This window comes from Schistosoma mansoni, chromosome W (assembly GCF_000237925.1).
Source record: "Schistosoma mansoni strain Puerto Rico chromosome W, complete genome".
Lineage (NCBI taxonomy): Eukaryota > Metazoa > Platyhelminthes > Trematoda > Strigeidida > Schistosomatidae > Schistosoma > Schistosoma mansoni.
The window spans coordinates 58,092,947-58,104,854 of NC_031502.1; the positions used below are offsets into that span (position 1 = coordinate 58,092,947).

Consider the following 11,908-nt stretch of genomic DNA (forward strand, 5'->3'; position numbering starts at 1 on the left):
TACAGTAGTAGACGCTACTACTAGTCTCTCTAAGCTGCGTCCAATCTCTCATTTACCGACTGTTTTTAACTGAGAAACAGAAGTATGATTCAAATTCCTATATATGTGTTGGGAGTTTGAAGTGAAAGGTATTGGGTTCGAGTGCCTGTAAGTACACCAACAGCAGGGTATAGTTACGTCCAGCTGACAAGTTCCAAATAAGACGGAACATACATCCTCGGTTTCAGTACTGGATACTACCATCCGACGATAATTTGCTTTCAACTATGAAAAGTATAATATATATTTAGTTAGTTGTCTTTCTAGAAGACTTAAATAATCATTTGCAATTGAAATTACAAATTTAGATTAATCATTTTTGTTGTATTTACTGATAATGTGAAGGGATTTTTCACTGGCTTTCATCAACCCCATCACTTGGAACGAAAAAACCAATATAATTTTTATGATAGTTTCCAGATTTGTAATGAACACAATCGATTTGTTTAAATGATCATACAGAATGCTGATCGATAAATCACAATGTACAATGATATTATATGGTCCACTGAAAGCTGTTATTTACTCAGTCATAAGCAGCGTAGAACATGCCATATATATGTATAGATTCAAGTTGCCATGTCTTACCACAAGATGCAGTTATCAAAACAAATGCTAGAGTAGTAGAATTATTAATATTATCAGTTATAGTAGAAAAGATTGAGCACAGAAAGTATGATTCAAGAGAAATTAATGAACTTGTAGAACAAAAAATTATAAATCAGAGGGGGTTTTGTGGAGAATTTAGTATTTTCATAGTTGAAATCATGGGTCAATTGAAGCTAGAACACCATGGAAAACCTGGAAGCACTGGGTTCGAATCTCGCGAGTGTGGGATCGTGGATGCGCACTGCTGAGGAGTCCCATAATAGGACAAAACGGCCGTCCAGTGCTTCCAGGTTTTCCATGGTGGTCTAGCTTCAATTGACCCAAGATTTCAACTATGAAAAAATTATAAGCTAGTTTTAAAGCTTATGGTCTAAGGAAAGAAAAAGAATGAATACATCTGAGATATTCAGAGTCATATCACGTATCTAGCTATTTGGTTATGATAACTAATTGAGTTGAATCAGGTAGTCTGCACCCTACCTGCACTCCTTATTTCAACAGTAGACTTCATCAACTGATTCCACATCTTGGTTAGGCAGTGTGTAGCTTTCTTACACTATGAGACAATATTAACGTAATTCCCAAGATGGGCTAAAATAAAAAGATGAATATAAGTGGCCAGAAAATAGTTTTTATATTAGTGAATTGGGCGGATTTATAATACACATTATTTATGAAGAAAATAAACACATAATGATAACACTAACAAGAAATATGCAAAATAACAACTTACGTAGCCATCCACGATGAGGCATTTCAGTAGGACAGTTAGTTTGTCGGTTAATTGCATCTAATAGTTCTTCTGAGCTAACAAGTTTTGATGAACGTACCTCAGTTAATAATTCAGTAAGTGACATCAACTCAAAACGAACACATTGATGCATCATATGAGTACAACGAGACTCCTCTGAGGTAGTAGTCATACAATCGTTTGCTGATGATTGTTTATCGTTTTCAACATCTTGATCATAAAATAAAACAAGTAGGAGTAACAATAATAATAATAAAGTAAAAGTGGTGAAAATTTAACAGTAAGAACTGTGTTCACAAGTATTTTAGTCGGAAAACAGAGGATACTTAAAAAAAACAAAGATCGATAAGAACGAATCATCCAATTATACATAAGTTAGATGCATCGGTCACTTAATACTCAGTTTGTTCACAACATTGCTGTGTTTTCCCTTAGCCACTAAGTATAAAACTGAATCCTTTTTTATAAACATGACCAATTTCGAATTGATTCACGTTTCGCCCCTTAACAGAGATTTGGTATTGACGTGGCGAGGTATGGGAAGCAATAAAAAAGAATGAAAGCTATTTCATGGGACATTGTGTCGCTTAATTTAAAATACTGAACGTACTTGAGCTTAGTTAAGTGCCTGGTTTATTCTATGAACCATAACTAACTTCAGTCAGTCACAACCCAGAACTTCGTACGTACGTATATCAGTTGGAGTTGCTATACCACATTAGCATAGAGATGAAGTTGTCGATTCGAATCCCATAGTGGTAGAAGTAGTAAGAGTATAAGCATAATTTGAAAGATTAGGGTTTGAAGGTGTTATTCAAGGAGTATAATCCAGTGAAATAAATTTGGAAAGGGAAAAAAGATAGAAACATGAAGAATTCAGAAAACTAGAATTTGGCAGAACACAAAGAGCGGATGCACCTTCGCCATTGCAAACGATTTTGAGTCATGTCATTCAAGTTCTCTAACCATCGATTGCTATCATTTCGCGAATCCCAACCAGGTAGTCTACACCTACCAGCATGGCTCAGTCCAATTGTCAGTGACTTCATGGACTTATGTCACGTTTTGGTCTGGCCGCCCCTAGCTTTCTTCAAACCTACTCATACACCATAAAACATTACACGTCGGGGCAGTCGGTGGTTCGGCATACGTAACACGTGTCCCAGCCATCTCAACTGATTAAGTTTCACTACCTCATCAGTCGATTTGCTATCCTTACCTAATACCCGTTTCCTAACAACTGCATTACTTAACCGGTGGTCCCAGGATATACGAGCAATGCTTCGAAGACACTTATTATCTAATACTAGTAGCCTACGAATATCCTCTGCTCTCATCGGCCATGTTTCATTGCCATAAAGTAGGACGGAACGAACTGTTGCATAGTAAACCCGTCCTTTGGTTGCTAGACGGATATCTCGCCTACACCATAAATGACGCAAGTTGGCGAAAGCTAGTCGAGCCTTCTGTATCCGTGCTGAGATTTCGTCACACACCAGACCACAAGGGCTGATGAGACTCCCAAGATAAGTGAAGCGGTCGACATGCTCAACTACTTCACTCCCTATCATTAGTTCGGGTGCCGATGCAACCCAATCCTGAAGTAACATTTTGCATTTCGAGGGGGAGAATCGCATCCCGAACATACCTGTATTGTTGCTTATAGTGGTCAAAAGACTGCATTTTGTCATCGTCTTCACCAAATAGAACTCTGTCATCGGCGAATTCTAAGTGAACAAGTGAATCTACTGGTAGAAGTTCAACTCCTCTAAATTTGGATGAGGAAAGCATTATTTCTAAAAGCACGTCTACGACAAAATTAAACAGGAGTGGAGAGAGTGGACAACCCTGACGAACACCACTTGAGGTAATCAATTCTGATGACAGTTTGCCATAAGCTCTCACTCGACTGGTAGTGTTCGAGTAAAGAGCCATCACAAGGTTTATGTACTTCTGAGGTACACCTTTCAATGACAGACACTGCCACAAAACCTCTTGGTCTACAGAGTCAAATGCTGCTTTCAAGTCAAGAAAAACTATCATTGTCGGATGCCGATAAGCATGTCTGTGCTCTAAAACCTGATGAATGGTGAATACGTGGTTGATACAGCCACGACCAGGTCTGAAGCCAAACTGATTTTCTTGTGTTTGCATTTCCCGAGTCTTATTTGGGCGCCCGATAATTATTGAGGCTAGTATTTTAGATGCTACTTTAGTCAAACTAATCCCTTTATGATTATCACAAGGTGATTTTGACCCCTTCTTATATATTGGGACAATCAGTGATTGTGACCAGTCACATGGGATTACGTTCAACTCCCAGATTTTAGCTAAAATATTAGTCAAACTAATCGCCAAAACTGGACCACCATATTTAAAGACCTCTGGAGCCAATCCATCTGGACCAGCTGCTCTTCCTCGTTTAAGATTAACTATAGCTTTTTGAACCTGATTAGAGTCGGGGGATCTACTTCAATGTTTCATTCAAGTTATTTGGGAATGATGAGTAACTGTAGAGTAGCTAAAGTGCAGCTATGCTGTTCTCTAAAGTGTTCCACCCATCGTTCTAAACGTCTGGGCTGAGAGCAGATAAGAGTCTCGTCTTTTTACGAGATTGTCTCGGAAGTTAATAATGGAGGGAACAAATGGTTTACTGATGTTCGTTAGGGTTGTGAATAAGGAATCCGAAAGATTTAGGCTTGAGTCACTGGCAGAAGACGAATTCAAGTTAATACACATTTGAATCAGAAGAGGTTTTGTGGAGATTTCAGTATTTTTCAAAGTTGAAATCATGAGTCGACTGAAGCTAGACCACCATGGAAAACCTGGAAGCACTGGACGGCCGTTTCGTCCTATCGTGGGACTCCTGAGCAGTGCACATCCACGATCCCGCACTCGCGAGATTCGAACTCAGGACCTGGATTGGTTGAAGTTAGACATTAACACCGTTGGATGCCGGCTCAGTGGCCTATCGGTTAAGGGCTCTGTCTCGAGACTGTTAGGTCCTGTGTTCGAATCTCGCGAGTGCGGGATCGTGGATGCGCACTGCTAAGGAGTCCCATAATAAAACGAAACGGCCGTCCAGTGCTTCCAGGTTTCCCATGGTGGTCTAGCTTCAATCGACTCATGATTTCAACTTTGAATAATACACATTTGTTTGTATTTATCCACATTCGCAGATATAATAACGACCGCTGATTTACCTAGACCAGGACATACAAATGACAATGAATTCCACCCCTCCCCGACAATGCCAGCAGGGAGTAGGTGGAACATTTTTAGTCTGCATGGAAATTTATTTTTTATAATATGAACTCAGGAGATTAGGTCTCATTTATAGGGCACGTACTTCATAACTGCTCTGACGACTAGAATGGATATGTAGTATCACACAATTTCCATAATCATAAGTACTCGTTTACTGCAAAAATGGCTTTATTGATGATTAAAATTTAATATTAAATGTATTACCAAAACGTCACTTGTCTTGAATCTCATAACATCCAGTGATTGATGAAATCTCGACATGTAAAGAAAAACGGCCCACAAATGCCCTGGTACGGCCGAGAGTGGGGAGAGTCCGCTCTCCCTCTCCAAATGCTCTCATATGGCCACGCGAATATATAGCCTCTGACAGGGAAGTCCTACTCACTGCTTTCTCGTGGCGGGGGTGTTGTTCACAAAAGTGAGAGGACGAAAAGCGAATGTCTGGCGCTTTAACCGGGTTGGTGGATGTGGAGGATCCACCTAGGGGAGTTGGAAAACCCTGATTACAAATCAATGGTGCACATGGACTCCAGTATCCTGAAGGAACAAATGGCGTATGAACCAACGGTTGGTCACCGGCTACCATGTGACTGCATCTCCTTACGATGCTCCACTGTCTTGTGGATCAGACATTTAGGTCAAAAGCTCCGGATGTGGCCCCCTAAGAAAACCACCTGCTTCAGTCTGGGCACCTGGGCAGTATCACAGCCCTCACACAAATCGAATGAAATTTATGAGGCGCATATTTATCTGGTGCTTCCTTGTACCAATATACATGTGTTTAAATAAAAAAATAAAAGAGATACTACTCAGCTACCTAAAGTAGACAGTAGGGTTCGGACCTAGGGACTAGCGGTTGAATTACAAGTGCTTTAAATACTGGGCAATTACCTCAAGAACTATATAACATGGAATCATCTACAACTTATTAACTGATCATTGCAACCAATTCAATTACATAGTAGCTCAGATAATACTTGAAATGCTCAATTAAACCATTTGTCATTGTGGTGTTTGGTGATGGAGACTTGAAGATCCCTGAGATACCACTTATTGTCTTGGACGTTTTGGATACATCTCAAAAGACGTTAACACAACACCGAACCTAAATCAAGGTCTTTTATTAGGTTAGCTCTAATGACTACGTGTTGGTAAATATCTACACCCTTTTTTAGGAACCTTCGCTGTGTGATAACGACTTTGATATTGAAAACCTCGCCAATTAAAACTCCTATTCAGAGGATGAATTAATCTGAATATCAAACAAGGTTAACAAATGCAATACTCTTACCTCTAATTGATGGTGGTTTTTCCATGTGCAATGGCGAACTCGATGATGATACTGTTTTGGTATTGTTTTCAGTTAAGCAACTGATGTTTGGTTCTTTCTTTTCAGTTGATAAACTATGTTGTTCAACCATATTATCACTATCGTTATTACCATCATTATTATCAGTAGTTATTACAGGGATATTTGATAAATGTAAGGTTTGTAGTGTTCGACAGTTGGATTCTTTAGAATTTCGTAACCATGCGCATACAGCACGAAATATTTCAATTTCAGAGGCACAGAAACTATCGCGAGATAGTAAACGTTCGACGGATGACTGGAATAATAGCAAACGATATAATTTAGCTAATTCTAAGTCAATATAAAATAGAACTGATGACTTAATGATTGAGATATTTAATCATTGGGGTTGCGACCTCGAATTCCACTTCAGCTACTAGAAATCTGAACAGTTAACTCTTAGCACAAGACGCTTCATATGAACTCAAATGCGACCATTGAGTTATAATAAAGCTTTAGAACTTAAATGTGAATATACCAAACGTTTCTGGTGGGTGTAATACTCAGAAGGAAAACATTATATTCATGTATAAATGGTGAACCCTAATTAAAATAAATACCATGGCTGAACTTTATTAATCAATACAAAATTCTTTAAGTCGCTCATATCATCATTTCCATGAAGTATCGAGAAGTTAGGAATACAATACTTCTTGCCTGAAAACACAACTTTCAGTGTGTATTAAGCTGTTACATCGTTTGGTCGAGTGATACTAACACTTCATGAACAATATAATATTGAAAATAGGACGTATCTATGCTATCACATAATAGTTCAGATATGTAAGTATACACGTTAGATTGGTAAATAGAAATTACAAGTCCCTATGAGGAGGAACACCATGAAAAAAGTACAAGCGAAAAAGCCTTAGCAAAATAAAATACAAAACTGAGTGTAGCAATCTTTGCACACATTACTAAAGTTCAGGTTAACAAAACAGTTAGGGTTTTTTTGGTAAGCAAGACTGGTCAATCCACACACTTATGGGACATTTAAGTGAAATGTATGAATTTTGTCAGACGATTGATGAAAATGAACAATTTAAGCGATCGAAATCAATCAAAATAAATGAATCCATGATTGATTGTGATAGATTAACATGTTAATTTATTTGATATCGATGGTGATTAGTTACATAGTTGAAGTTTATTCTTAAATACTGTAGCTAAAGATATTTTGAACTAGTAAAGGTTGGACACTGTCTTTATGGCTTTGAACAGTACCCATCCAAATAAATTCTTCAGACAAATCAGAAATTCATTACAGTATAAAAAAACTGATAAGACAAGCACGAAAAATGTGTGAACAATATATAAGGACACATGCACAGACCCAATGAACTGACCTGTGATAGCCTAAGGAATCGTGGATTGTACAAAGGAGCAGGTGCAAGGCAGTCTAAAAACCGTAGGCAAGCCGTTATGAGACTATCCAGGTTATACATTATAGCCATATCGTAGATACACCATACATTCTTCACAGAAAGAGAATGCGTTAAGTAAGTAGATATAACAGTTTCCAGACTACGGAAATTATATTGATGAGCGAGACACAGGATACTAAGGGTGAGCTGAACACGTAAAAAAAGTTAGTTATAAGTATCTAAAATGAACTGAAGTGCTAGTAAATAATAGAAAGTAATAAAAAAGCCAACTGTATGAATAACTGAAGACTGATATCAATCACTCTTCTAGTTTGTATGTAGCTACGACTTACTTATCCATAATGACAAAATCTTTTTTGATGTCAGATATTAGATGAAAAGCAATTTAATCAAGTATTGAAACAAACTATGAGTTATCTCAACAAAAATCCAAATTGTGCTCATATGCAAGCGAGATATGTCTTCCAACCAAAGAACGAGTTTCTTATGTTTTTGACCTAGGCGGTAGCCAATTGTTATGACTTGATCAAGGTCGTCGTTGATTCGTTATGACCTTACGAATTTAACAAGGTCGTAAGTCGCGTAATTTATCCACCAATAGAATACGACTTCTACGACCTTCACACTGTGACAATGACGTTCGATTAGTATGAGTAATCTAGCGCCCTTATTGGTCCTTATCCGCCCAACCCGTCCACTTGAGTCCAAAACACCAATAGCAGCTGCTGTAATGCGAATCGTTTATTTCAAACATACTTTATCTATATACCAGACAGGCAGACCACACCATAAAATAGAAAATAATATTTGTACAAAACCAGGCCAAATGAGGCTGTAAGTGTGGGAGACAATAATCAATAAAACTGAGCATAACATAGGGACAGTAAATCATATAGTAATAATCAATAAGTCAAAAATAAGTATAGATAATTTAGTTACCGAATAGTTATACAATACGAATGATAGTCCAATAGTAGGTCCTGCAAGTTACCCGTACTTATGTCTTCGCTACTACATAACAGAGTTCACTACGGAGCAATCCGCTCCGATCTACTTTGAAGCATTTCTCGCGTATTTTAGGACCAGCCAGTAAACAATGCCGGGATTAGGGATAGGGTGCCAATTAGGAGTGACAACTCGATTGAAAAGGTAGCAAACCATCAACTGAAGTGGTCGGGACATGTGTTAGTTATGCCCATTTGACAGGTTTTCTGGAGTAGAGGTAGGCTGGTAGAAAGCTAGGAGCATTCGAGCCAAATAGCATCAGTCCATGAAGTCAGTCGGACCTTTTGGTAGAGGCACACTACTTGGTTGGGGTCCGCGTGATTATCATAACTAATGGTTAGAGACTTTGAATGACATGGCTTAAAATCATTTGCGATAGCGCAGGTGCATCTGTTCTTTGCCTTCCCTAATTTTTGGGAATCTAAATCCCTGATAAGTTTTTTTATTTTCATTAATTTACACTCCTTTCTCGAATCGTATCTCCGATTCCCAATCTTCCTTACTGCCAATGATACTGTTACTACCTTTACCATTATGGAATTTCGCCCAACAAGGTATAGCAACTTGGACCGATGTACATTGACACTAGGTTCTACGTCGACTGTCCTACTATGCTGACGTAAAATATACATATTAATTAAAATGTGCAAAGCAAACAAGCTTGGTGAGACTATGATTTGTGGACGAACTATTCCGATATAAAATAAGAGGTTCTGGATTTTGGCGCCAAATTCACTTATCCATTTGGCTAAATAGCGTTTCGGCATTTAGCTTGTGTCAATTCGAAATGAAAACCCTAAATCGAGTTCCTAACTCAACCATCAATTGTAAACCATAATTCTAATTCCTCACACTGGTTTGTAACGCTCATTTAGTCCTAGTAAGTAGGTGTACATTCCCAAGGTCACTAGAGTCGCCTAAAGGTCGCCCATAAATCACACACACCAATATAACTTCTTAAAATATCTATTTCATTCGAAAAGTGATTGGGTTTTTATGGCCTAAATACATGGCATTTGAGTGTACAATAGACGCAAAAATAGTTCACTACACCTCACAAACCTAAAAAAACTGTTTGACCCTGATGATGCTCAAAGTGGACAAGGTAGACTAACATGAATTACCTTATGGTTGAGTAAACGTCTTCCTGATGATTATCAAAGAATAGGGAACTGAACCATTGTCTACCTGTCTGACTATTGAATTATTAATATCTAACCTACAGATTACAACGCAATTGTTGCGATCAGAATTAAAAAGTAGAGATTCATACGCTATCAATAATAACTTTGCGAGTAAGTACTGAGTAAAAGCGCACAATTTTATCTAGATATAGGTATGCATGAATATATATATATATATATATATATATATATATATATATATAAACCGAGACATAGACCTTATAACATATAAAGGAAACATTCTAGAGGAAAAAATCAAAGACGCAAAATGACCAAGTAAAGTAGCTTATCTGTTTTAATTTAGCAAAAATAAGAGGAATAACAAACCTTAGGTTTTGTTAATTTCATCTGACCGGTATATATGTAATTTAGGATGCTTTTGAAAGCAATCACATTAATGTCGTTTAGATAGACGACAGATGAAGACGACTCAGCAAGTCCTCCATAAAACAACGCTCTAAAGTACTCAGAGCGAGCTGCCAATATAGCTCTGTGAGCAGGGAAACGAGTATTCTGGACAACTAGAACAACATCACTAAATGTTTCATTTCGATAGAGCTGAGAGATACACGGAATAATTTCTTTTGAGTGATTAATTTCGTACACCAAGGGATCATCCTGTACTGCATTAGTAAATGAGACTCCAGAACGAACCAACGCTTGGTCGGACATTTTCGTGACCTTCGAATGTATCGACTAAGTTAGAGTTACCACTTCTTTGTAACACTTCAAACCTCAAAACTAAAGCCTTGTAAAGCAGAATTAAAAACTTCTTTATTAATCTGGGTCTGGATAGTACTTTACCGGTCTTGGATACACAGAGGTGTGATTCCTGTTATACTCCTTCTAGAAAACAAAAGACTTTAGATAAGGACCTATGTGCAAGAAACAAACATAAGTACTAGGTGAATTGATAGATTAGTATGAAAATTTGTTTTGATACCCCAGAAATACACCATTGTTCCTATTGTAGCTGTAAATAATTCCCCAAAATCAATAGCTCATTAAGTGTTCGACATTGGATGCTGACCACGTTGTTTAAGTGGACTTGTTTAACTGAAGGCTTTCGGTCATGCATCCGTACCAGATCACGTTGCAACACGGTGTGGGACACAGCTCCTATGTTACAATAGCCAGTTAAGAACGAAGTCTCTCGATATATTGGTAACGTATCAAATATATCTTTCCTGTCTCTTCTCGTCTGAATTCTGGTTTCCACTTGACTGGGAACGATCGAATATAGAAGGTGCTACTGGTAGCTAGTTGTAAAACTAGAATATCCGTCGCATCTTCACTCATTTAGTGACTGTAAGTATGTTACCTGAGCCAGTTCAGTCGTCAGTGAATTCCAAAAGCTATCACTTCCAGCACCAGTAGAACTAAGCTGGCCAATCAGCCTTTTGAAAGATTTAGCTGAAGGTCCCATGACTATAACTTCTGGTTAGGAGCCCCATAACCTGTCAAGTATTTTTAACAAGTACGTTTGTGTTCCATACGGAATGAATACTATCTAGAGTGTAGACGTTTTACAGAAGCTTTTCAGTCGTCTGATAGGTGGAGGGAGCTGTGAGATATGGGGCAGACTATAATTACATCTCTCAATCCTCCTGTACAGCACTGCATGTTAATAAGGAGCCACGAGGCGATGTGAGAAGAGTTTGACTTCTAGTCCTAGTAAAATTTTGATTTTCCATTCCTCTCCAAGTGAGCATGTCCTTCTGAAAAGGATGTCGGATTTGCAGACATTAAGGAGGGTACTGTCCGAAATATCTTCTTATAAAGTGATCTCATAACCCAGTAAAATCAGTGAGGTTGGTGTTAGAGGGATACAAAACTACCCATTTTGGGGATTTGTCAACCACTCCACTTTTAAAGGTAAGGGTATATAAATCATCGATTTTTTTCTTTACTGCTTTTAAGTGAAAAATGATACTCTAGTTGTCTTTGCCAATTGGCTTACCTCAGCCAGTGAGACTTGTTCACTCTTTAGGTTTGTTTCCAGAATATAAGGTACTTGACTCCATTAATATTCAAAACTACTTTCATTTTGTAGTTGAAACCTCGCAAGAGAAAATCACTCACTTATATCCACTTAAAAGTTGAGTGGAAGTATCAGAAAAAGTAGCGCCCAGATTTACGTGTGGAGAGTTTAATACCGGAATAACTGTGATGTTTAAATAAATCAATGACTTCTTCGTATTGATGACTGTTGTAATTTTGAATTCCAAATACAATACATTCGTTCGGGCTCATCTAATACTTCTTGATTACATTGCGTTATTCCGGGGATTACTAGTTTATACTATAATTCAAATAC

General features: G+C 37.9%; 1 protein-coding gene across 1 annotated transcript; it reads right to left on the reverse strand.

Annotated features, from left to right (window-relative positions):
* Nucleotides 1-6,459: 6,459 nt before the first annotated feature.
* On the reverse strand, nt 6,460-10,263 carry Smp_077440 (hypothetical protein; the record flags this gene model as incomplete). Its single annotated transcript, XM_018790301.1, has 3 exons — nt 6,460-6,504; nt 7,364-7,588; nt 9,919-10,263. 3 exons carry the CDS (start codon nt 10,261-10,263, stop codon nt 6,460-6,462), a joined length of 615 nt encoding a protein of 204 aa, XP_018655658.1.
* Between the last annotated feature and the right edge of the window lie 1,645 nt (nt 10,264-11,908).